Source organism: Rhipicephalus sanguineus, chromosome 6, assembly GCF_013339695.2.
Source record: "Rhipicephalus sanguineus isolate Rsan-2018 chromosome 6, BIME_Rsan_1.4, whole genome shotgun sequence".
NCBI lineage: Eukaryota > Metazoa > Arthropoda > Arachnida > Ixodida > Ixodidae > Rhipicephalus > Rhipicephalus sanguineus.
The window spans coordinates 79,788,446-79,814,714 of record NC_051181.1 but is presented as its reverse complement, the minus strand read 5'-3'; the positions used below and the strand labels follow the sequence as shown (position 1 = coordinate 79,814,714).

The window sequence follows — 26,269 nt, the reverse complement described above, 5'->3', positions numbered from 1 at the left end:
TCTAGCAATGCAGCTTTTATTCCTTAAAAAAGTCTTTACATGAGGTATTGGTAGCTAATTCATAGCTAAAAATGACACAAAATGAAATGGGACAAGAACGCCGTAGCTTTTTATTCTTATTGTTGCACTGGGACAAAATACAGTAAAACCTCGTTAATTCAAACTCACTGGACTGTGAAGAACCTTCAAATTAAGCGGGTTTTTGAATTAACGAAACATACAAAAAATAGGATGCAAGGAACTTTGAGTTACTGAAAATAATCGAGGTGGTCGTTTGCTATGCCTGCTAGTTTGCAACTCCAAGGGTTATGTTTCCAGCAGACCCGGTCCCACTTTTGCGGCAAACCCGGGGAAATGGCGGCCTCGCTGCTGCCAGCGCAAAAAACAAAAACAAAAAATTGGCCGCGTATCTGCGTGCTTCGCTGCAAATGTCGTCTAAAGACGATAGAAGAGGCGCTGCGTGAGATATGAACACCATCTGGCAATACGTCGGGAAACGTGAATGCTGTGTTGCGGGCTGGTAGTCCCGGCGCAGCAGCAGGCGAAGACCGGCGGTGATCAACGCGACCGGCTGGGACGCCAGCCAGCCCGAACACGCGGTTTGCCGCGAAGCGCTGAAGCAGAAGAAACGTCCGCACTCAACGAGTACTCTCCACACACTCTTTTATATTCACGTCGCCTGGGTAAAGCAGGAATGCCAGAGCGGCGCCCCATGGCACTCGTACAGTGAAATACTGAACCGAAACCGAAACACAACAATGAGCTCGTGCAGAGGGCACGGACGAAGGCAAGTTTCAGCGCAGTCGCATTTTTCAGCGCAGCTTAAGAAACTAGGGTCTCTAGAATTACGTATCTATGTATTTTCTATTAAAGGAACTCACCACCTAATACTTACCTAGTGATGTTACGCCTCAGATATGCGTAATGTTTGCTTTTTGATCAACAATGTACACAAGTATGAACCTAGTCAACCGTTCACGATGGCTGGCCCTTGGTCAAGTGGTTCAACTTTGGCCGAGTGGCTGAATCGAGGGACGTGCCGCCAAACAGAAAGACAGACCAAAATTTCTGCTTTTAAGTTCCCCAAGAAAGACTATCGTCTTTAAAAGAGAAACGGTCTTATGGTCGGCTGAAACGTGCACCTGCGGAGAAGAAGGCATGCTTCACTGCAACACAGTGGTGACACCCTGGGGCAGCATGTCACCTGCTCTTCGCAGCGTCAGTGCATCATGATGCGACTATTTGCCCATTCTTTCTGGTAAAAATAAAGGACTTAATAATGGTCAGTGTGACGGAATTCGCGATGTCTTCTGGTTGGAAAACTTGATCGTTGAAGTTTTCGAACTGAATTTTCGATGTAGGCATTGCAGGCAAGAACTTTGCCAGCAGTGCAAGTGCGCAGATTGCCGGAGCAACCGCCAGTCAGGGTTTTGCATACATTGTGAATTCCGTCAGACCGTCCTTTATTATTTTTTCTTTTCCCAGAAAGAATGGGCAAACCATGATGTGTTGACGTTCAAGAAGCATGCGACATGCTGCCCGCATGTTACCGCTGTGTTGCAGTGAAAGCACGTCTCCTTTTCCGCAGTCACACGTTTCAGCTGACCACATGACCGCTTTTTCTTTCTTTCTTTTCTTTTTTTGCACTGGCAGCTGCGAGGCTAGGGTGCTTCACCTGTCACTCATTGGTATCGCTACATTGCATTGCCTTGTGGCTTCTAAGGACCGTTGTTTCCACGGATTTGCGGCAAAATTGGGATCAGGATTTGGCACATGACACCCAAAATTTTCGAATTAACCATGCTGGTGCTGACCGCCGCTTCAAATTATCCACTCAAATTTACATAGCAAAATACGGGACCACAGAAACCCATCGAATTAAGCGGAATTTCGAAATAAGCGAATTCGAATTAATGAGGTTTTACTGTACAATACAATCAGAACTACAAACAGACAACCACATTGTGCATGTGCATCCCTGGATTAACAGTTGAGTGAATGCTGTTACGACCATGTGTGTGCGTAAGCTTCTTAAGCGTTCGCATTCTTTCATTGATTCAAAAAGATATGAGCATAACGAGAAAACGACTGAAGAGTGACAACTTGAAAGGCCCTTGCCCTGCCCTCTTCAATGACTAATTTAACAGCAGGACAAAAGGAAAGGATTGAAAGAGCAGATAACAAAATCATAAGCACAGATATAACCTCTTGCAAAGTTGAACAGAAAATGCTTATTGCATGTGAGATTTGTGTCAAATGTTATGCAAATTGCTTATTTTGTTTGTGCACAAGGTGCCATAAACACTGACAGCACTGCAATCAAACCCTGTTATGAATTAAATTATAACAAACTAGCAAATATAAAAAGGTGATTGTGATTCTCTTTGGAATTTTTATAGGAACACGTGCATTTAAAATCTTCGTAGTTTGAAGTAAATGTTTCTAAAAATATATATTCATCAGGTTAACTGTAGCTTTAAGAGGGGCTGTTTGTCCATTATTTTTCGTGGGTTTTAATGTGGTTGGTGTGCACGGCCTTGTCGGTGTATGTGTTTATTCTGAAATATATACTTATGTCTGTCTAGGAAAGGTAGTGCTATTTGCTTGGCAGTGTGTGCATGTTTTTGCAAGTGTTCTGACGAAATTAGTATGATGACCAGGTTGTAGCTTGCATGGTAAAGATAACTGTGCTTGCAGACCGTCTTTGGTGACTGCAGATGTTTGGAGTGTCATACTATGTGAGCCAGGCGGTTGCTATCAGGCTCCCTCGTTGTTTGTTTCTCAGAAGAATGATTTGTTGGGCGAGTCGGTGCGTCATAATGAAAGAGCGCAAAAGACAAGGACCCAGAAAGGAAGGCGACAACACGAGTGCTCATTACATTTATCATTATGTTTCTGTCTCACAGGTTCCAGTTCCTGTTACATTATCACGGGTCCAAACATGGGCGGCAAATCGACCTACATACGATCAGTGAGTGCTTTCATTTTTCACTTAAGCTATCACTGTTTAACAGTACAAAGAATGTACTTAAGTGCATGTGAGACGTTCCGTCCTCTTTACTCCTGCAATGCTTAGTGCTTTAACGTGCCCCTCCCAAGTCCCCATTGCAACCTTTGATTATACATTAAAGGTTTTAATGATAGTTTTAATTTAAACCTATCATGGCACTGCCTAGGGAAGGTTTTAGGGAAAGAATTTTGGAATTTGTTTTTATTATACAAGTTGAGAGAAATTTAAGCTGTCCTCTTACCATACCTTCAGGAGGTGAGCTTCCTGGTAATGCACCTTCATGGTAATGCAAGGAAGGGGGCTTTGCGTCACTACGTGGGTATCTTTTTTTCTTTATCCCACAGTTTGTAGTGCAGGGTGCCGGTTATATGCAGGGGCTGGTTCCCTCAGTCTGAATATCAGTTATATGCAACATTCAGAACACCCTCAGAGCTTTCCAAGCGCAGTGCCACGAACGGGGGTGCCAAAGCTTCGATAGAGGCCAACTGAAAACTAAGTGCCGAAGCTCCGCACTACCATAGTCAAAAGCAAATGGCAGCAATGCCGTTGCGCTTCGTGCCGTTATACAAAGGCTTTATTGCCTTTAATCTTCTGCTGTGTTAGCTGCGTACCTTTGGAGCTTATTCGCTATCGATGATCACAACGATAGCGATGGCGGTTTCCTGTGCAGCGGTTACGGTAAACGGTAGTTCCGTTTTCAGTCTGAGCGTGCTGGCCATGCGCGTGCCTTCAGAAACTGCATCGTTACTATCTGTAATCATGTCTACTGCAGGTTTGTACGTAGCGTTGCGGCAAGCAGCATTGCTTTGGGTCAGTGCGCGCTGGATGTGCGTGTACTTTCATGGCCACCCGTGATCACGTCAACACGACCACGCACAGTGAAACCTCGGTGATACGATCACAGCTCATACGAATTTCGTGATGATACGAATTTTCCATTCGTCGCGGCCAGGGCCCATTGGCCTTCAATGTAATGGAGTACGGTTGTTGCGAACTGATTTTCACCCAGTGACGTTTGATACGAACGTACTCTACCGCCCAGGTACGAAGAGGTGCTGTCCGCGTTGTCATGGAAGACGCGCCAAGAACGTGCGAGCGCGGAACGTAAAAGTGTGCATGCGTGCCGCACCGCCAAATCGCCAGAATCACGGTGTCAGAAAAACATTTTTCTTACGGTCAGAATAAACCTCCAGAGACGCGTCACGGCCTCCGAGATTGTGTGCGCGTATCTTTGGGGCTCTTATGTGTCTCCGTGTTCCTTCGCGTTTACCTTACAGAGGACATTAGCGCCATGCTCTTTTTTTCTAAGGCATCGACGCGGACTGCTGTCGTTGTATAGTGTTTACGCATGCCTTGCCTCGTGCATCAGACATCCTATGAAAGGTGGACGAGGACCGAAAAAAGGCGAGGACGGTCTTGGCGAAGGAGTGAGGCCTCACAATGTCAACATGCGTGACCGTTGAGGCCGCACTTGTGCGGGCCCGGCCGTAAATCTCCCAAAAACATCCCCAACACCTCCACGATAACAAAATCATAACTCAGGACAGTGGTTCTGTAATTTTGTGGCCTTGATCCATCGCGTCAAAGCACTTCTTTCGTCACTTTCGCTGCAGTACTCCGGTGTCATGCAAAAAAACATACTAAAATTTGGAAGGGGCTATAGCTGTCGCGGGTCACAACACACCTGGTTCATTAATCAATACGCGTGTACGGGCTGTATATTTACGATTGCTGGTATGATTGCCGACACCTAAAAACTTAAGTGACAATCATTCAGGGTTCTTCCTCACGTTGCTGCGGCCCTGAAAAACAATAATGAAAATGTACGCCAGCTTTCTTTTGTCGTATGCTAATTTTCTATGTTGTCTGGTGATACGAATTTCGGGTGATACGAATATTTTTGCTGGTCCCGCGAGATTCGTATCACCGAGGTTTCACTGTATGCATTTGCAGCGGTTGGTTGCGGCAGAATGTAGTTAGACTTGGACCGCGTGTGCGCCTTCATAATGCCGTGGTTGTCATTCACGATCTCAGGGATAGTGACGATGAGCAGTAGTCTTGTTTTGAGCGCCACGTCAAAAACATGGCAAGAGTTATTGAAGAATGATTCTACCACATCCTGCATGCGCATCGAACCCGCCGGCAGCATTATGGCGGATGCACGATCTGTCTTCGAGCATCTCAGTGACGAAAATTTACCAGGATGCTCATGTGGTAGTAGAAAGCGTGTCTCCGATGAAGACACGGGTCTTGCGATGCGGCCGCATGGCCCTGGAAGTCACTAGCCAACGAGAAGTGGTTGAGTTGTAAGCGGAATTTCGCGGCAAGCCTAGGCAAGCTCTTTTTCCTTATGTGGTAGCACTCGCGAAAACTTCGTTGAAGCGGAAGTACCCAGGAAAAGTATTCATTGTGAGGAGACATCAGGGGTGGAAGTGCTGCGCCATTTGCGCCACGCTGCGCCACTCCGCTTCTGCTGCGCCATCCTGCTCCAAAACGCAATATTGCGCCGAAACTGCTCCCAAGCAGTCTTTGGTGCACGGCCTCCGCGATCGGCTCTGGTGCGCTGCCGGAACCGATCACCGAGGCTACGTTTGGTACCTTCATGTGCCGCTGTCACCCGTGTCATGGCACGCCTATGCGAGCTTATATCATCATCACATCACATGGCGCGCTCTCGTGAAGTTGTCGAAGGCGCAAAAAAGCTAGCGAGCCTGTACAGGAAAAATATAGCTACAAGAAAGCAACGTTTTTAGATTCAAGAAAGTGAGTTGTGCGGCCATATTTCGATGGCGCCGGTGGCAACGGAGTTTCTTGGCGCGCTGCGCGCACGAGGCGGTTGCTGTCATCGTGGCCTGGGATTGCGAACATGAATAAAAGTAAGTGTGTTGACGCTTCATAATGTCGAAAAGGTTCTATTTACTGCGAATATTTAATTTGATGTGAGGCCATGAGGATAGTGCGAGCAGCTGCCGCGGACGTAAACGCGCAACCATTATTTAGAAACTTTGTATTAAGGAAACTGCTGTATAGCTGAGTGTGTCAGATGGATTTTGTGTCATAAGTCTGCGTGAGGAAAAAAATTTGTTTTATCCGTTTGCGGTCAATGAAGCCACTACCAACCGCGAAACCACTCACAAGGCTTCGGTTTTGTGTAAGTCGGTTGGACCATTTCCGAAACTCATATTCTTTAGTGAGAGCATGCCATGTGGAGAATTTTTTGCATTGCACACAAGCCCTTAGACGTTATAAATGCAGCATGTAAACGCGCTCGTGCAGCGACGAGCTTAGTCTCGCCAGTGCGATCGGTCGCGTTGTTCGATTTTTGCTCGTCGGAACCTGCGCTCGGTTCGTGGTTGAGTACGCTGTAGCTCTCAGAACCTGCGCTCGGTTCGTGGTTGAGTACGCTGTAGCTCGTACCATCCGCTCGCAGCCGTTGCTGTGTGTGGTTTGGTGCATGAGGTGGCGAGTGAAAAAATATACAAAAAAAAGAATAAGATAGACACTTGGAACGCTTATTACTCAGAAGAATGTGAGGTAGTACGAAAACAGAACCACGCAATACAAATTGTGCGCTTGCAACATCTAGTATCATCGCACCTCATGTACCATATTTGCGTGCATATAACCGACATCAATAATTGATAAATCTTGGAAGGGAACTTGAAGGGGAAAGGTGGAACCGCATGGCGCTGTTTTTTGCGCGATTTACGCGCGTTTGGAGGGACGCGCATGTTTTTTGATGAACGCCTTCGCGAAATTGCGCTGTTGCGTCCCGAATGGCAAGATTTCATGCGCGACTCGCGCGTGCTCGGAGAGTCGCGCGCGTCATTTTGACGAACGCAATCTCAAAAACGCGCCGCCGCGTCTTCCTACTCGGAAACGCCTCGCGCGGCGCGGCGCGGCTCTCGCTAGTCCAACAAGCGGAGTTTAGAGTGCAGACGCGTGTTTGCTTGGTTTCTTCCAGTGCCTCCAGACGCCGCTGACCTCCGCGCATTGCGAAGGAGCAATTTGAAGCCGGCGTAGGCTTTTTACGAAAATGTAGCAACCCGGCAAACGCGGCGTGAAAACGCCGCTGCTGAAAAACGTTCATTCCCATGAACGTTTTTCATTTGTCAGTCTAGTCAAGTGTAGCTATTCAAAACATCGCTTATCTCGTTTTTCTGAGTCATTGCTCTATCACAGCTGTGATGGTTTAATGATAACACGTACGCGTGCACACACACACACACACACACACACACACACACACATACACATACACACACATATATATCATATGTGTTAAGTGTGGTTGGTTCATCAGTATTGTATGTTTTCTAAAATTGTTGGAACTTCTAGTGTTTACCAGAAATGAAAAGAAATTAAACAACAGTGATGTTTGACCCTAGAATTCTGCTCCAAAACTAACTTGCATTGCTCTTAAACACACATTTTGGTGCGCCCAAGCTTCTCCAAAACAGCATTATGCCTGCTCCCTGAGCTGCTCCAAAACACTCAAGCCCGCTTCCACCCCTGAGACATCTTCCGCGTTGTTTACTGAGGCGGCTGACAGGGAACCGAAAATTATTCGTGGTGGCAGAAATTTCATTTTAGCGGAGATCGGTAGAACAGGATTCGACTATTAATTCTCAGTGAAAGCAGCTGGAATTTACAGGCACTTTTACTGCAAAGGAAAGTTGTTTCAGTAAGTACACTGCTGCAACGAGCTTCATGCAGCCGACCTATGCTGTTAGAGCAGTTAGCCGCAGCACCGCTACCAGCTCTACAAAATTATTTAGACATTCAGTGGTAAAGCCGACTTATAAGACTTGTTGAAGCAATTCACCACAGTGCAATAGCCATGCTTAAATTAACTCTTCTTACTAGGGGTGTGCGAATATTCGAAATTTCGAATATTTTTCGAATAGTGTTTGCTATTCGATTCGATTCGCACTGAAATTTTACTATTCGAACTATTCGAACTTCCCAAAGACAAATGCAGTCAACGTCCGGTTGAAAGTGACCCCTTCAGATTTTCAATATGCTTCACCTCATTACATTCTCGTATTGCGGCAAAGCTGCCTTTCAAGCTCCGTTAGGGTCGAACATAGCCAAGAGAGAGTCAACGTCCGTTTGAAAGTGGTCCCTAGATTTTCAATATGCTTCACCTCATCACACCCCCGTATTGCGGCAAAGCTGCCTTTCAAGCTCCGCTACGGTCGCAAATGTATCAACTCAAGAAAACGCTGGTTCCAATATGGAGATGAGAGATGTGGCAGAGTTGGGGGCTCAATTAATGCTGCTTTGGACCTGAAATTTGGGCAGGAAGTCCGAAAAATCGGACGCCGAAGCTTTTTAGCATCCAGAATTTCAGATGTTCTTATATATCGACGTCTACGAGGCAGATTTGGAACTCCGGACTTGAAGGGAGCACACCCTTGTCCGCCACATCAGCTGACCTTCCACAGCAGTTGAAAGAGGAGGAGAGGTTGAGGAAATGGCATCTCTGCCTATCACGTGTAAAGTGCTGTCGGCAACACTTTGGTTGCACCAAATCATGTACATAAATACAATTCGGCCTCTACATTGCCTCATTCTTGATAAGAAAGACAACTATGAAATATGACCCCACCAGCGCTTCATCAACCTAGCGAAAAGAAGCACTTTCATGTTGCTATCTCACAAGAACATACCTAGGGATTCTCTGCAACTTTTTCTGTAATTTCACTTTGAAATATTCGAAAAATGTTTGAGAAATATTCGAAAATTATTCGAAATTATTCGATTCGATTCGCACTCAATCATTATTATTCGAATTCGCTTCGCACCCAAAATTTTGCTATTCGTACAGCTCTACTTCTTACCACAGTGTGCTGGACCGGTGTTTTATGTTTGTTTTTCAGCTTTTATAGAATTGGTTCAGGTTCAATAAAATTGATTTTTAGATGGTATTGAAATTAGCTTTCTTTTTTATATTGCCGTATTATTCTAATATTCGTGGAGCACAAATCTGTGCAAAAGCGAATTCTTCAGCGACATTACATAAGAAGTCGAATTTCACCTTGTCGAAGTTTCTGTATAGCAAAGTAAATTGCTGCACCCGCTCACTTCGTTGTATAGACGTTTAACAGTACTTTTTACAGCCAGACTACATTTTAGAGTCGCAATTCTTTAATGTAACACTTAAAGTTGTTAATGGCCTGGTTTGTCAAAAAAAAAAAATTGTGATTTTGTCTTTTTAATAATATTGTACCCCTCGGTGATTATTGAAAGCCTATCCTTAAGGTTATGCTTCAGATGCCAGAATCAAACAGGCCAGCATTACAGGTGCCTTGTTCTTGATATCACTTAATATAAGTTGTCCGATCAAGAGCAATTTTATCTTTATTTCTTCATGATAGGGCAATTAGCAGTGCTAAGTGCCATCAAACATTTCACGCAGTAAAATCTTATCTTGCTATGAAATTATTAACAAAAGCAAGGCAGCAGTAAGCAGAATTTCTTTTGCTAGTTTAAGAGATAAAGGTTTAGGTCACTGCATACTGAGAATGCTGATGTGTAAGCACATGAATAACTTTTGGCGGTGCTGTGTCCTCAGATGTAAATCAATGTTGCAACTGAGACTAGATGAAGGAATTCTGAGTTCTAAGCTTTGTTTTTCCACAAGGTGGCCCTAGCAGTGCTCATGGCTCAAGTGGGAAGCTTTGTGCCATGTGATTCTGCCGAGCTGACGATAGTGGACGCCGTGCTGACACGCATTGGAGCTGGTGACCAGCAGCTCAAGGGTGTGTCTACATTTATGGCCGAGATGCTGGAGTCCGCACACATCCTCAGGGTGAGATGCTTCTTTGATCGTAGCCCACGTGTATGGATCATGGCCGCGATATAAGATATGCCGTACTTTCTTGTGTATAACCCACGCCCTAAACAATGATTCGTAGATAATTTTCTAAAAATGATCCTCCCAGATTGCTGCGAAGCTAGCTTTTTTGCATAGCTTTGAAGAGCTGCCGTGAAGCCACCTTTGCAAAGCGGAATTTGCATTTATCGTTTTAATTTTAGCCCCAAATTAAAAATTTTTTGTGCGAATTATAAGCAGGAAGTTACGGTACACTCTTTAGGTGAGGAGACTCATGAGGTTCACTTGACCATATGAAATAGTAATGGCGCACAGCCTGTTGGGCCATTACCAGCAGCAATTACCATATTTATTCAAATATAGGTGGACCTTTCGAAATGTGCAAGTATTTTTACGCCAACTCAAGAGGAAAAGTGTGTGTCCATCTGTCCATCCCTCTCTCATGCAAGACGAACCGCTCTAAGGAAATGAGTTCATAAAATAAAATGAATTCCCTTGGCGGTGCTGGTTTTCACACCTAGGGCCCCACACTGAAGGCAAGTCTCTCACCCTCTGGGTTAAACACTTTGGCTTGGAGCACGTGAATATATCTCAACCATAGAATGCGTTGTACCAGCAGTGAAAAGCAATTGTAAAAGGAGAACACTTCTGTGAAGAAATATGTAAATATTTCACGGTGATGGAATAAAAGCCCTTCTTGTGGCGACATTGGAAGCGCAGTTATCAAATTGGGGCCCTGTGTGCGTGGTAAAGACTGAAACGATGTGGATGCTTTGGTATGAGTTAAGCCTGTTAAGTAGCCAGAACTACCTTGAGAGCAGCCCAACAACAGAGCGAGAGGGGTGATCAGCAATAGCCCTCGCCGGGTGCCATTCAGTCGTGGTACTGTGTGCGCCCCACAAATCTTCTGTGACGTTCAACAATACTCGCTTCGCTCTGTGGAACGTCACACAAGCCCCCCCCCCCCCCCCCCCTGTCTACGTCACACCAGTGGCGATGTCACGAGGTGCTGCCAACTCAGACGAGCACTCACGCTTTCTTTGAAACCAAATTAAAATATCTGAAAGGCAACATTTGCCACTAATAATCGGTCAGAAGTGCCCATGTATACTGGACAATCTAACAACACAAACATCGTGAGGTTCCAGTTTTGGTGTCAGGGGTCCTTTAAAGCTAAACACACGTTTCGGTGGTCGCAGGATGCGCCTTCCATTGGGCATTTGCAGACTCTGGCAAATGCTAGAAAGAAGATGAAAAAAAAAAACGCCATGTCGATGCTGCCCAACAGCAACATGCCAGAGAAAGCTGCAACCACAGAGTTCCCTACAATAAAACTCCACTCTTATGCATCTCTTAGACAGCTCCATAGGGAGGCTCTGCAAAGATTTATTTATCTTTTTCACAAATCTTTCCAAAAATGAACCCTCAACCTATATTGGTGACAAGAGATTCTCATCCTATATTCACAAACAAAGTGAGCAACAATATTGAGCTAGAAGGAGTTCCTCCGTCATGGTGGCCAGCAACTCTCACGGCTGTCCTTGTAAACATGGCAGCACTGCCTTGATGCACGATACTTGAAGGCAGCGTTTGCAGCTGCTGTGCAGGTGGCGGTCACATCACACAGGGTGGGGTCGCACCAGGTTGTCACACGTGCCATAGGTGCACCACGTGCCGTTTCTGTGTCACTGTTTTGTAGTCGTGTCTATACTTGACGTGATGTACTAGTTTACACCCGTGATTTGCATTGCTTTTTCATGACTGTGTGATGATGTCTCGTCTGCTGAGCAGCACTGCTGCCTTCAAATGTCAAGTACATAATATGTTGTCGAGAACTCCAATGATGGTGCTGCTCAGCATGAGCTCAACCTAAACAAAGAGCTGATTGGAGTTTGGAGAAAGCAACGGAACAAACTTTTTATTGATAGCAGACAGCGTGGTGTCTTTCGCAGTCCAACAACCCTGAGGCATAAAGCTCTAAAAAAATGCACTTAGGCATTATGGGGAAGAGGAGCGTGCAGAACAGCTTCAAGGGTCTTGTGTAGCCATTCAGACAAAAGCCCGGCAGTTAATGTGACAACGGGCGAGGTCCAGAAGTTCATGCAGTGCAGCAGAGAACTCCCCCTGTGTCTACCTATTGTCTAAACTGTAGTATGCATTGACCACCAAGGACAAATCTGCCTCTCCTGATATGCGCTGCCACTACCAACAAAGAAATAAATGCAAGGTCTTTTACAGCAGAGCTTTTAATGGATCACTTGCTTGATTTGCCATGTTCATCCATCCGCGTCCATCCACAAACAGAAAAGAAACCACGTGACCTCTACCTAGGAAATAATGATGTCATCATGACATCACACGATGACCACAACAACTGGTCAAAGGTGGGCCGTTCTGGGAGGCTGTGCAGAAAGCTTAAGTGGAGCGGTACACTTTTCGTACTTTATTCACCATGTCAATTGAGTCTGAGCTCTACATTGACGTGGCCGTGCATGGAGCTACGAGTCGGTCGCTCATTGTGAGAACACTCGAGGAGCAGCCTGCTTATGAAGTACGCCAACAAGAGTATAAGTGGAAGTGCGCCTGCTAGTCATCTGCCTTCACAGAGTGCAATGGCCCCAACATTTAACAGCGGAACTGTTTAGGTCGAGGTTAGTGAAGAATCCTTACAGAGCATCACGTTGCTCCTAGCGGGTATGTGCCACAGAAATTGGGCAAGCCCCACTACATACCTCCGGTTCATTAAAAATGAAGAAGCTGTCTATAACTAGAATGTTTGGCAATGGCTAAAGTCGTGCGCTCTCTGGAAGAAGAAGCTGCCCATAGGGAGCGTCAACGGGAATTGTCGTGTAAACAGCAACGTTGATGTCATTCTGATCCTGAAGCGCACACAAGATACCAAAGCCAAGCGCAGGCGAAGGGCACAATGTCGACACAGCATGTTGTGACATGATGAGATGGCTTGATCGACATGGCATGGCGAGCTTCCTGCAAGGGACGCATGCTCTGCGTTCCTCCGACACATTAGCTCTCTTGTACAAGGAGGTGGCAACGGATTTTGTGGTGCATTTGGTCGTTGCATGTTAAAAGTGTGCAGTATGCTTATAAATGTGCAATGCACTTTTGCAGTGGTAGTTAGTGTGAGTGCAGCGAGGTTTCTTCACCCGCGCCGTACCCAAACATTGCACAAATGCGGCGAGACTTTGTTGAGCCATCTCTGCAACAGCAAGCTGCTTTAGTTTCCAAAAAGCAATGCGCGCTTTATATCGGTCCCATACAAGAATGTTTCAGTGAACGGCAGCACAGCACCAGGGGCATGCTTAGGTTGTCAACTGTTAAAAGCGCGCAGTACGCTTACAATAGTGCTGCGCCACACATGCTGCCAAGCAGATAGCCGAAGATATTTAATGTGAAGGGGCAGTTGGTGATCAGCCATACTGGTGTGCTTGTCGTTGGCGTCCCTGTCACCTTACGTTCTTTTTCTATGCTTATCCGTAAAGGCATCGCTGCAGTTGCGGCGAAGTTGGAATAATTTGCTGACCGGTCTCTGTAGTTACCGGAAAGGCAAAAGACCCTCTTGCGGCACGTTTTGGCTTCAGCCGCACAGAGAGTCGAGGGGTGCATCTAGTCGTGGTACACGCTAACTGGTAGGCATAGATGAGCCACTACGGGCTTATATGGTTAGCAAATGCATTAAGCTCCATGAGACTCGGTTGGCGATTCATTGCACCTACAGTAAAAACTGGGATGTAGGTCGACCCTTCGACTTTGAACTACTGAAAATCAAAAAGGGGGAAAAAAAAGTACATGGAATCGCCAAAATATCAGAAGGCACCTTTATCGTGAAATTAGCACAATGCCAAATGGTGCCCAGTGAAAATCCCATTTATTTATACGCGTGTTTACTAGCAAGTTCCACATGGCAGAGAGCCAAAAGATGGGCTCAAGTATTATATTCGTACAACGTCACACCCATCTTTACAGCTTTAAGGGGAGACGCGGGTCTTTTTTTTATTTCTTTTATTAGCAGGGTGAACTGAACGAAATTTAACAAATTTATCCCATTTTTTCTGCAGATTCCAAATCTCTAATTAGATTTTTGGTAGCTGCATTAGTACAAAAGATGTGCAATCTCCAAAAGCATATTTCTTACGGGAATTTTTGGCAACTTTGCTTTGTCAAACACAGAAACAAAGTATGTGGCAAGGCCGCCAGAGAGCTGGTTTAGCCGGTGATGCTAATCCGATTGTTTTCAACAAACTTTGAATGCAAAATAAATAGACGTAAATGTGAGTGAAATTTTTTTGCTGCATACTATTTCTGATAATCGAGAATTATAATTTGGTGAACAACATTATAAGAAAACAAATAGCATCACCGGCTAGACCAGCTTCCTGGCAATCTTGCCGCATACTTTGTTTTTGTGTTTGACAAAGCAAAGTTGCCAAAAATCCCCGTAAGAAATATGCTTAAATATGTGTTAGAAATTGCATATCTTTTGTTCTAATGCAGCTATTAAAAATCTACTTAGAGATTTTGAATCTACAGAAAAAGCTGAATAAGTGTATTAAATTTCATGCCATTCACCCAACTTTTAAAAAACCATTTTTTAAGACCCACGTCTCCCCTTAATTTGGCCACACTCTGAGGTCACCAGTTGCAATCGCAATGCGAGTGCAGCTCTCGTATAAACTCTGCAACGTTCGTCTCCAGCTCTAGATACGCTGCGGTCTGGCACCAAAGCAAAGTTCTCTTCTGACTGCTGCATGTCGTGATGCGTCTGCCAGTGGCGAATGCTTCTGTGGTGCACTTGATCTGTCCACTGATCATAGCCATACGTGATGCCATAACCAGAGCTGCTGTTATCGCTGGAAGAAACAAAGAAATAATATCCGGTGAGATTGGAGTAGCGAGAAAACCCGTGCGAAGATGAACTTTCAGTTATTGTTTGTGACTCACAGTTCCCGCGTGGATTCACGTGCGCTAGCATCCCCACACATCTTCCACATACACTTCAGACCAGGTTTCTTCGTGCCTTCACGAACTCAATCGCTGTTTTCTTGAACGCTACGGTGAACTGTCGTAGGCCACCGGTCAAGAACAAGAAAAAAGAAAACTTGCTCAGAGCCCGAATAGATTCACAAGACAACAATAACGCAAAATAAGGCCGCCCATGGCACAAGGCGGGCGGTAAACAAAGCGACACCGATGATTGCGATGGCGATAGAGGCAGTTGACTTCAGCTGTCCATAGTGGTCAGACTACTGAAGTTTTTCTGCAAATGACCAGTATATAAGACGGGGGTCAACATTTTATGGCTGTCTTTTTTTTAAATTTGACTGATATTCCAGTTTTTATGGTGCGTTTCAACTGTCAGTGTACCTATGTTTAAAGCTGGTACATATTACAGTAGAACCCCGCTGTTACGTTCCTCACTGCTGCGTTTTCCCGGCTGTTACGTCGTTTTCCGCCGGTCCCGGCATAGCTCCCATAGGATACAATGTATTGGGAACCCCGCTGTTACGTCATAACTGTCGGACCGTTCCCGTATGATATGTCGCGAAGTGCGCCCGGAGCCGACCGAGTGACTACCAAAGAGAGCGGCCATGGCGCATTTTCACGCAGCTTGGCCTCGTTTGACCGTAATATTAGCCGCATGAGAGGCGCAAGCAACAGAATCTTTCAATTGATGCAAACAAAAGCATGGCCTTCGAGATTCAAATGGCAAAGATGGCGTCTATGACGTAACTGCTCGCGAAAGCAAGGCCTTCGAGATTGGCATTTACTATTGACAAAAGCATAGCCTCTGAGATTTGCATTGCACAAACATGGCGTGTATGACGTAATTGCTTGCGAAAGCAAGGCCTTCGAGATTGGCATTCACTTCTGCCATCATCGCGTTGGCGTAGACTCATCGTCATCGTTATTTGTCGGAGAACGGGAGGAGTTCGAGCTGGTTGGAGCTCGCATGGTCGTGCGTGCGGTTCGCGGTCGGACTCGCCGCGCCGGTCGTGATTGCGTGTGCTTAGTTCTTTCATGCCTACAGCTGCTGGTGTTAAAAAAATCACATACGTTGATTACATTCCTGTGGATAAGGCCATCCTAAGCTCCGCGTTTCTATCCATCGACTAGATCGCGGCTGAGCGCGCCAATTTTCGTGCTGCTCGTAAGAATTGAAATAAAATTCTGTACCACTAAAATATTTTGCCGTTTTTCCTGTTTTTCGGCTCTTACGTTTCCCGTCTCTTACGTTTATTTCCTACGGTCCCTTCAAAAACGTATCAGCGGGGTTCTACTGTATTGAGGTTCTATGTTGTATACAGTTGAAAAAAAAAAAATGTGTACCATGTTCATGGTTTTCACATCATTCCCATAGGACCCCCATGGCCAGCTCTGCGAGGGCGAGAAAAAAAAAAAAAGTGGCAGCACGTTACTCTAATGCGTGAGAAATGGTTAAGCACCTGGATTGTGGGTCAGTTCTGTCCATTCACACTACGTATGTGTGTTGCGGTCTGCCCTCTGAAGTTTGGGGTTGACCTACATTTGAATATTTTTTCATTTTTCCTCAGCGAGGTCGATATTAGGGGCTGCTCATATTCATGGTTGACCTATTGTCGAGCGAATACAGTGTCATCTATTTATCAACAGGACTATACGACTTCAAAAAAAATGTTGCCCGCATCTTCCCACGGGGGGGACTTGAGTAAATGCGTCGCAGAGTGGTGGGGGTATCGCGTGAATGTTGCATAATTGGGTTTCGCAGAAGCGTCGTGCTGCCTGAGTGATGGATCTGCTGCTCGACGTTTACGAACAGTTGCTGCTTCTCGAGCACGACGTTCAGGATCCACAGCCCGTCGTTGCCGTTTCGCAGCTGCTTCTCGTTCCCCGAGTGAAGGATCCGCAGCCTGTCGTTGCCGTCTCGCAGCAGCTTCTCGTGCACGAAGTTCCGGGTCCGCAGCTCGCTTCAAACGCTTGTGTTCAGCTTCGTAGGCTCGTCTCTTCGCAGCCTTGTCTTCTGCGTTGCTTGCTGTTGTTGACGCCGACGACGGTGAGGGTGGGGTAACGTTGCCTTCAACGAGTGGTGGGACGCTGATTGAAGGTACTGTTGCTTCCATCACATCTACTCGAGCCAAGCAAAGCGTCAAGTCAAGTGAAAGCCAAGTAAAGACGCCCTTGACTGAATTCCGAACGCGCGCTCCGCCACTTATATACACACTGCCCGCGTTCGATCGAGAGGAGGGAGGGACAGAGAGGAGATGCCTGCTGCCGGCACGAGACGAGCCGAGCATGCGCAGTGAGGGTGTGGACGGCGGCCGACGCCGCAGGTGCGACTAAGAAATGCTCCGCATTTAAAACCGAAAAGGTTTTATCTTCCATTGCTAGAGCATTCAGCACTTTGTGGAAAATACGAATTCAGTGGCAGATGGACACATGTCTTCACCTCAGTGCGCTTGACAACCGACGTGGGTGCCTTTCTCTCTTTTCCTGTGGCCTACTTTTGCCGTATGCCTCAATAATTTCAGATTTTCTGTGAAGTGCTGATTGCTGTAGCAACAGGACATACACTTTTTTCTGTCTTGAAGTTGCATCACTCTGCTGTAAATATTAGCAGAGGCTGCCAGCAGCCATCCAATTGTGCGCACCATTGCTGAATCATCTGGTCCATTGCACCTTGCAAGCAAGCCATGAAGTGTCCCCACCTAAAGCGATAGTGTCTTACACTGTGCTCTCAGTCTAAAGGTCATGTGCGCCTGTTTGATCGTGTAGCTGAATATTCATTTGGGACTCTGGAGAAGCGAAATTCAGTAAGTACGTGTCCCCACACATCTACTTCGTAGATGTTGGAAGATGTTATCTTGTAACGTGTTAATCGCCCTTGCATTGTGGTGGCTACCCATCAATAGAGGAAACACTGCACTTTCTGCAGAATGCTACAGCCGACAGCCTGGTTGTCATCGACGAACTGGGTCGGGGCACGTCCACGTATGACGGCTACGGCTTGGCCTGGGCAATATCAGAGTGAGTTTGAAGGCATAAAGTAGCAGGCCTTTTTTTATCATATTTACTGTCATTTATGCACCATTTTTTCTTATTTTGGGGTTTCAAAAAGTGGGGTGCACTGCAGGACCGGCTATAACACAAACTTTTCTGTCTACCATTTACCCTCCCATTGAACTCCATCTATGTGCATGCCTCCGATACGAGAGACTGCGGATGCTGGAAAATCCTGGTGACAAGCGAGGCATTGAGCGGGCTTCTCATTGATAGTGCACCAGCTGAAGAGAGAGGCATGAGAGTGTTACAAAGGAAGAGAGAATGCGGAGCAAACAAACGAGGAGCTGAAGCAAAAAAAAAAAAAAAAAAAGAAAAGAAAACAAAAATGCCGCGGCGGTGGCATGTCGCGGGCGCACGCACTTAGAAACTTAGAAACTTAGAAACTTTGCGCCATCTTGGCTCCCACTACTTGTCAGCTGTGCACACTTCGGGCGGAAAAATGCCCTATGTCTGCACCAAGTGCGCGTTACCACGGTTTAGTTCATCAGTTTTCTGTCAGGAAAATAATTAGTTGCCTCGTCATAGAGTGGAAATACCGTGTGCAGTACCTCGACTTTACTGTTTGTGATTTAAAAGCTTAATGACCTGAGATTTCATCTCTGCTTCCACTGCACGGAATTTTGGTAAAGGTTTTTGCCGTGGCTGATTCCTTACCGTAAGCGCAACTTTTAGTTTTATGCATGTTGTCCTAGCTTCAGTGTGCGAGGGGAATCTTTTCGACGCTGAATCTGCATGTTTAAGACAAGCTTTCTGTGACGGCATTCCGACCTGTTGGATAGGCCTAATGAGCGCCAGCTGCCATGTTGGTAGCAGCTGCGGGCAATAAAAGTTACAGTTTGCTACTGAATCAACAAAACATCTTGTGGTGGCTGAATTGGGAAACGAGTAAGCACATAGTAAACCTAAGCAAAGTTGATGGCATGTGCAACTTTCTAGTGGTGGTTCGTAATTGTAGACATTGCACGCACACACTCGCGAGAAATTGAATGATTTGCCACACAGCTTGCAGAATTTATCTCACCTTTCTACACAGTTTCTGCGTAGTGCAGTTCCACAAAGTAGCCCACATAGTCACGGAGGTCTGAAAAGTTACGTGCTAACGTTCCGTGATAGCACTTTCTTTTGTTAGCCGTCTTTTATTTCCTGCATTCTTTTGATGGCAGTGCGGCCACTCAGCCGTTAATCTTTCAACGCTCGGAAATTTAAATGGGTGCAAACATGCTGGTCGCGTGCCTCGATTCTCGGATGTGCTGAGCTGTTTGCTCAAAACTTTTTGCACCTGTGCAGCCTTTGAAGACTGTTGTTTCGGTTGTAGTGCGTATGTTTGCGACTCCAGCGAGTTGCGTTGTGAACGGTCTGTGCCATTTATTCGCGGCAAAGCTTGTCAACTTGACCATTGATGTTGGCACTAGAATTACTTTTTGGTGGGGTTTTCATTTCTACGCCACAAGAACACTCATCATCGTGTACGCATATGTGTGCAAATATATGACATCGTTTTTTCCTCCTGTTCTTGCAATTGGAGAAGCACACTCGCAGCTTTTATGACGGCTAGCAGAGTTATTAAATGCATCGCCCACCTGCAGGCAGCTGGCAAAGGGGGTGGATGCCTTCTGCCTTTTCGCCACCCATTTCCACGAGCTGACAGAACTGGCGACAGAGGTGCCCTGCGTCCACAACGTCCACGTCACAGCCGATGTCAGCGAAGACAGTTTTATACTCCTGTACAAGGTTAAGCCAGGTACCTGTCTCTTCCATTCATGTGTCAATGCTGCATTTTGAATCCTGCTTATTTTAGCTGCTCTCTGAACTTTTGAACTTATGCACAACCAAATGCTTGGATGGGAGGATGAGTCGATTTTTTGTTTCATGTTCATTCGTCTATTGTTACCATTTTATTTTATGTTTTACTAGGGTCGTACTAGGCCTGTGCAAGCACTTGAGTGCTTTGAGTATTGGAACCAATGTTGCTGTACCATAATTCACTTTGACACTCATTTAAAATTTCTGATCTTTTTATGTATTCGAAACAAATGAATTAGACAAATTTTACTGCATCTAACAGGCTTGAAAAGGTTGTTTTGGTGGAGTGCAGGGCCACTATGCCATGAAACCATCTATTTAGGGGAAATTTGTACTGCCACAAAGCCACCCTTCATTGTTTTAAAGGACCATATAACCTGCACCCTGATTAGCCTTTTTTTTTTAAGTTAAAAAGCAGGTTATACAGGCTTATATGGGCTAATTTTGTATAATTTCAATACATACCGTATTTTACCTCTTATAACTTGCGCCTTACTACTATTTCAAAGCCTGCTACTATTTGAATTCATTTCAAAATTGTTTGATACTAATTACCATTTACATGGACCTCGCTTCGGGCCAAAAAGCTGATGTTCCCCCAAGCCTGGTTTTTACCTATCTGCTAGTTTAGCACGCCACCGAATGCAGACTCACTCGTGGAAATGAATTGAAATTGAAAAAGTGCTTGAATATTTCTTTGCGGGGTCAATTCAAGAGGCACTGTGAGGCCATTTGTTACTGTAATGGCATGAAACGAATTGTAATGCCCATTATAATGAAGCATTGGTGTGGACTAAACCATTACTATTATGTCTCTCCACAGGCGTATGCAGTCAAAGCTTTGGCATAGAAGTTGCCAAACTGGCACATTTCCCGGAGCATGTGCTCAAGGTGAGTTGATTGTTCGCATGCATTGTTTAAATGCAGCCTTTTTCTTTTGTGCATTGTTACTGTCCAAGGCTTCTGGACCAATATTTGCCTCCCTCTCATGAAAGAGGCCATTGACGATGTAGGCCGCTGCCCTTCTTTGCCATCACAGCAGCGTTTATTGAGCCCCGCCCTGTCGGAAACAGACCTATCAGGAAGCTCCCAAATGCTCATCTGATTCAGGCCTTTACGAACTGTTTCGGAATCTGTCGCGGGTGACATGGACCGCCAGCGCATGCGTGAGGGCTGGTGGTGCTGGCTTCAGAAAGGGAGAGTACCCTCCACGGCTCTCTTTCCCATCCCTAAGTTTCGCAGAGAACGTGTTTTAGGTCTTCTAGGACGTTTCATTGAACGCACAACGGTGAGTCCGACAGCTTGATTTTGTTCTTGAAGTAATGAGTGTAGGCGACGTTTAGTCTGATGCGGTGCAAGCATGTTTCCTCTTTTCTGTTGAGGTCTCGCGGCATATCGAAGGCACACGATGGATCAATTTTGTAAAGAGGCCCATACTGGTGACTGGCATCTGTCCAGAAGGATCGCAACAGAAAGACTTTCTCTGAAGGCGGCTTTGCATCTTCAACAGGACTCGTGCTTAGAACTGCAGCACATTCTGGGCCCATGGCAAAACAGCACCTGTGCGTTACGCGCAACGAAAGCGCTGCTGACTTTCTTGCGGGCCACAAGCCTGACCGAAACTTTGTAAACAGTGTAGGCTATGTATGTATGTGTGGTTATCAGTGTATATATCATAATCATCACCCTGGAGCACCTGGAGTAGCATGTCAGGCGAATAGCCAGGCAAACATCTCCAGCTTTTCATTAAAACATTTCTCTCTCTCTCTCTCTCTCTCTCTCTCTCTCTCTCTCTCTCTCTCTCTCTCTCTCTCTCTCTCTCCCTAAGTTTCTTTATCCTTCAGTTTCTGCCAGCCCACTGGTACTGAGAGTATAGCAAGAGGGCAGGTGAGGAGGAAAAGTAGTGATTGCACATTTCTTCAGGCGAGTGTAGCCAGGGGCCTTTCATGTGCTTTTTGCATCCACTTGTGCTAGTTGTGGGCCAAGCTTCCATTTCAATACAAAATATTGGTACCATTCTTCAATTCCATTGATGTTAAGCTGATCACAGCAGCACTTTTCTTGTCTGCATTGCCATTTCAAGTTCCAAAGAATGTCCCTGCAAACGTGAAAATTTTGGGAGACAATCCACTGTCTACCATTTGTAGCCTTGTGTCCCTGCTGAAGTGCCCAAAAGCCATGTTTTGTTATTTCCACACCTCAAATTAATCGACTTGGTGGGATGTGAAGGTTACTTTATTGAAATATTTTTGTTAAGTTGATAACAGTTGAAATGTGCTTTCAAATATTTATGTTTCTCCAATAGTGAAAAGAGATAAAAGTTTAGCAGCAGGCATATATATCATAGGCAGCACCTCCTCTATTTTTTCAATGCCGGTCAGATGAGCCCGATCCAACCGTTCACCACCCTCTCCTCTCTCCCCGTCGGCTAGCGTTAACGTCTGCATTGCATTCATGGGAGAGAGTACCCTTTAGGTGGTGCCTCACAACGGAAGATGGAGCAGCTAATTTCTTGTTCAGTTGTGTTTTTTAATTGTTGGGCTGTGTCTTGCATCCCACATAATCACTATGTTGGTTGTCTCTCTGGCTCTCTAAGAGACATGGTGTTTTGTGATGGTACACCTCCGTTTGTTGCACTGTGCGTGCTGTCAGCGGGGACACATCACTGCGACGCTGCTGGGTGGGCTGACTTTCAAATGTGCCTCACGAACGCTGTGTGGCTGCAGCGGTTTTGCTTCAAGCCACGAAGGGAGGAGTACGAAGGAACAAACCTGACGGACACGTGATGTATGAGAGGGACAGCACGTCTACCACATCTCCATAGGAACAGGAGCATTGTGCACGATGCACGTGTGACACAAGCAGTCGTACCCTTTAGGTGGCATCGCACCACGGCAACTTCCTGAACTAAGGCGGGCTAACGGCTCCCATTAGGAGCGAGCGTTTGGACTGGCATAGAAAAAAATAGTGGAGCCGTCGTCATAGGCAGCAAGGCTACTGGGTGTTTAGTTTTTCTTTTCACTTGCTTGTCAGTTGCATGATATGGCTGGCATGTGTTAGAGTCGATGTTAGTGATGCTGCAAGGGGCAGTTATGTGAAAGGAAAACAACCCATCACAAGGCACCGTCATATGATTACAGCATAGACCGCTTATAACGTAAGTCGCCGGAGTCGCGAATATCCGCACTATAAGCGGTACCGCACTATAACCAAAACAACGTTTTTGAAAGGTTGCACGTGTGCGAGACATGACGAACAGGCAGGCGCGCGATTCCGACTATCGAGGCATGCGACTGGGACGTATGTTTGCATCTGCTTACATTTGAAAATGTTGAACGGTTAGCGTCCGCGGACCTGCGGTGGCGACATAACGAACGCGGAAAAAATGCGCCGTCACGGGAAGTCGCCGCGGTATCGCACTGCGCGTGCGCGATGTCGAAAACGGTGGCGACCACAAACCACCACTCGAGAGTTTCACACGCACGCCCGCGTTTTCGTTAAAGATGTAAGTCACGCCTTCTAAATGCAACAACTGCAAAATGTTTCATTGACTCGGCAGCAAACCGCAACTTCTGTAGTCCGCGGCCGCCGACATGGCAGCTAGCGCTTGTTAGGCCTAGCGTGCGCGTTGCAACTTGGCATGCCGTCGCGAGAAGCTTGCCCTGACAACACGGAGATCGGGCGTAAAAGAGATCGCACTCGCGAGCTAAACCGAGCGCATCACGCGTGAAACGAACTTTCGGTTCGCGGTCGGGAGAACAGCCGCGGCAACTATCCTGAAAAAAGTATTTCAAGCTTGTAAGTCCGCCTGTTGGTGGCAAAGGCGAAAGCGCAGTCGCGTCTCAAAGCATTGTTACTTGCGGGGGAATCGAGGTTCCACGCGCGATATCAGCGCTCTACGACGAAGCAAATATTTTCCCGACGGAGACAAACAGCGGTAACGCGCTCTTGATGCGGACGCGGGCACCCGTACGTAGCGGAGCGCGCATGTCAAGCGGCCGAAGGGGCAAAGGCTTCTCCGTCGGCACGCAACCGCTCCCCCTCCCCAAACCACGCACCCGCGCCGGGCTGCTGCCCCCCACCGCCGTCCTTTTTTTCTTTCTCCCCCCGCTCCTTGTTCGTTCGTTCCGCGTCCCATCCTCCTTTGTAACCCCGTTGCCGCTCTCTGCCCCGCCGGCGCATCTCCGCTGTGAAGCACGCTCGCTCTCTCACACTCTGAGAACGTTCCGGCAGCCGCATTCTAACCGGTCTTTCATCTCGGGGGACTGCACAATAAGCGGTATGCGTGTACATGGAGCTCTATGGGAGGGTAGACGGGAGTCAGAAAAAACCGCGTTATAGCCGGTACTGCACTGTAAGCGGTTACGTTATAAGTGGTCTGAGCTGTATTGGTATTCTCTGGTGATGTGCGGTTCAATATTCAGAGATATTGAATATAAAACAGTTTCTTTGTTACCTGGTTCTTGAATATATTTTCTCGAAAACATAGTTTTGGTTAACTCAGGGGAGACACCGAGTTCTTACACTTCATTACAGGAAATTTGGAAATGGATATTTGATTGTATTTAAGCATAAGGTCTATTCTTATGCATTGTTATATAGTTCTTTTGGCTCACTTTTCGAGTGTGTGTTCACCTCAAGGGGACCCTCTCATTTGTTGATGAGCAATTACATAACCTATGGCTAAGCTGCAGCAATTTGTTTACTTATTGATATTGACATCGTGTCAAGAACAGTGCATATTTGCTGCTTTTTCTAAATTGTTAGTGATCGCAGCCTGTTTGGATGTTTGTTGCAGGAGGCCAGGCAGGTTCTATCTCAGTATGAAGCTGCTACAGCGAAGATGGAGGAAACAGATATGGAGCACTGATATCCTCCATGAATATTTTTTACTTACATGTCAATAGATATCCTTCTGTTTTTAGAATAAAAGCTTATAGTTTCAGTCATCTTGTCTGTGTTCTAAGGTAGTCTTTAGACAGGACAATATTGATGCATGATTCATTGCACCAGTACACCAGGGATTCATTAGAACAGGGAAGCCGGACTGATTTGGAATCTGCAAGGGGAACCATGTTGAGCGACACGCACGCACTGCGATTGGACATCGTGGTTTTACTTGTCACAAAGGCGGCGCCGCTTCTCAGTGTCAACTCTTTTTACAGTGGACTCGCATTAATTAAAACTCGGTAATACAAACTTTTGGTTATTTGAGAGAAATTTCAAATTTTCAGTTGGCCCAGTATGTCTGCAATCTACTTCAAAGCTGGTTAATTTTAGGCATGTGCGAGTATTCGAACAGTTCAAATATTCAAGTGAATATTACAGTATTCGAATTCGCTTCGACACGAATTTAACTTATTGGAAATTTCAAATTATACGAAATGAACAAATAGGCATATATTAGACCGCACGCGACCTCCCTGTAAAGGTGGTTTCACTGCAGCATACTAGTGCTGTGCCGTGAAAACAACTATCTAGCAAAAAATCCGCACTGCTGCAAAGCCCCACTTGAAGGTTAAATGAACATTAGAGCTATGCGAATAGCAAAATTTTGGGTGCGAAGCGAATTCGAATATTGAAGTGTGAGTGCGAATCGAATAGAATATTTTTCGAATATTTCTCGAATATTTCTGGAATGTTCTTCGAATACTTCGAAGCAAAATTGCAGAAAAAAAAGTTGGAGAGGATTCCTAAGCATATTCTTATGAGATAGCAACAGTGTTTCTTTTCGCTAGGTTGAAGCGCAATGTAGAGGCCGAATTGTATTTATGTACATGATTTGGTGCAACCAAAGTGTTGCCGACAACAGTTTACACGTGCTAGGCAAAGATGCCATTTCCTCAGCCTCTCCTCCTTTTTCAACTTCTGTGGAAGCCCAACTGATGTGGGGACAAGGGTGTGCTCCCTTCAAGTGCGGAGTTCCAAATCTGCCTCCTAGACATCGATATATAGTAACATCTGAAATTTTGGATGCTAAAAAGCTTCGGCTTCCGATTTTTCGGACTTCCTGCCCAAATTTCAGGTCCAAAACAGCATTAATTGAGCCCCCACCTCTGCCACATCTTTCATCTCCAAGTTGGAACCAGCGTTTTCTTAATACATTGGCGACCGTAGCAAAGCTTGAAAGGCAGCTTTGCCGCAATACCGGGGTGTGATGAGGTGAAGCATATTGAAAAATCTAGGGACCACTTCCAATCAGACGTTAACTGTCTCTTGGCCAAGTTCGACAGTAAGGGAGCTTGAAAGGCAGCTTTGCCGCAATACGAGAGTGTAATGAGGTGAAGCATATTGAAAATTTGAAGGGGTCACTTTTAATCGGACGTTGACTGTATTTGTCTTTGGGAAGTTCGAATAGTAAAATTCCAGTGCGAACCGAATCGAATAGCAAACACTATTAAAAAAATATTCGAAATTTCGAATATTCGCACACTCCTAGTTCTAAGTATAGTACATTTTAAAACATAATGTATTTTACTGGTTATCGCTAGCATCCTACTGAAATTCCGATCCTGCTACTATTCAAAGTTGCTTCTACTTCACTACTATCTGAAGAAGTGACC

At 45.8% G+C, this 26,269-nt stretch overlaps 1 protein-coding gene across 1 annotated transcript in view; it reads left to right on the top strand.

Moving 5' to 3' along the window:
- Window positions 1–24,657, top strand: part of LOC119395934 (DNA mismatch repair protein Msh2) — a 108,533-nt gene extending 83,876 nt beyond the window's left edge. Inside the window, exons 21-26 of the mRNA XM_037662965.2 lie at window positions 2,907–2,971; window positions 9,657–9,824; window positions 17,776–17,867; window positions 19,490–19,644; window positions 20,530–20,597; window positions 24,505–24,657. Of these exons, the coding sequence (XP_037518893.1) occupies window positions 2,907–2,971; window positions 9,657–9,824; window positions 17,776–17,867; window positions 19,490–19,644; window positions 20,530–20,597; window positions 24,505–24,576 (620 nt within the window). The 3' untranslated portion in view covers window positions 24,577–24,657. The remainder of the gene's footprint in view (window positions 1–2,906; window positions 2,972–9,656; window positions 9,825–17,775; window positions 17,868–19,489; window positions 19,645–20,529; window positions 20,598–24,504) is intronic.
- Window positions 24,658–26,269: the final 1,612 nt, after the last annotated feature.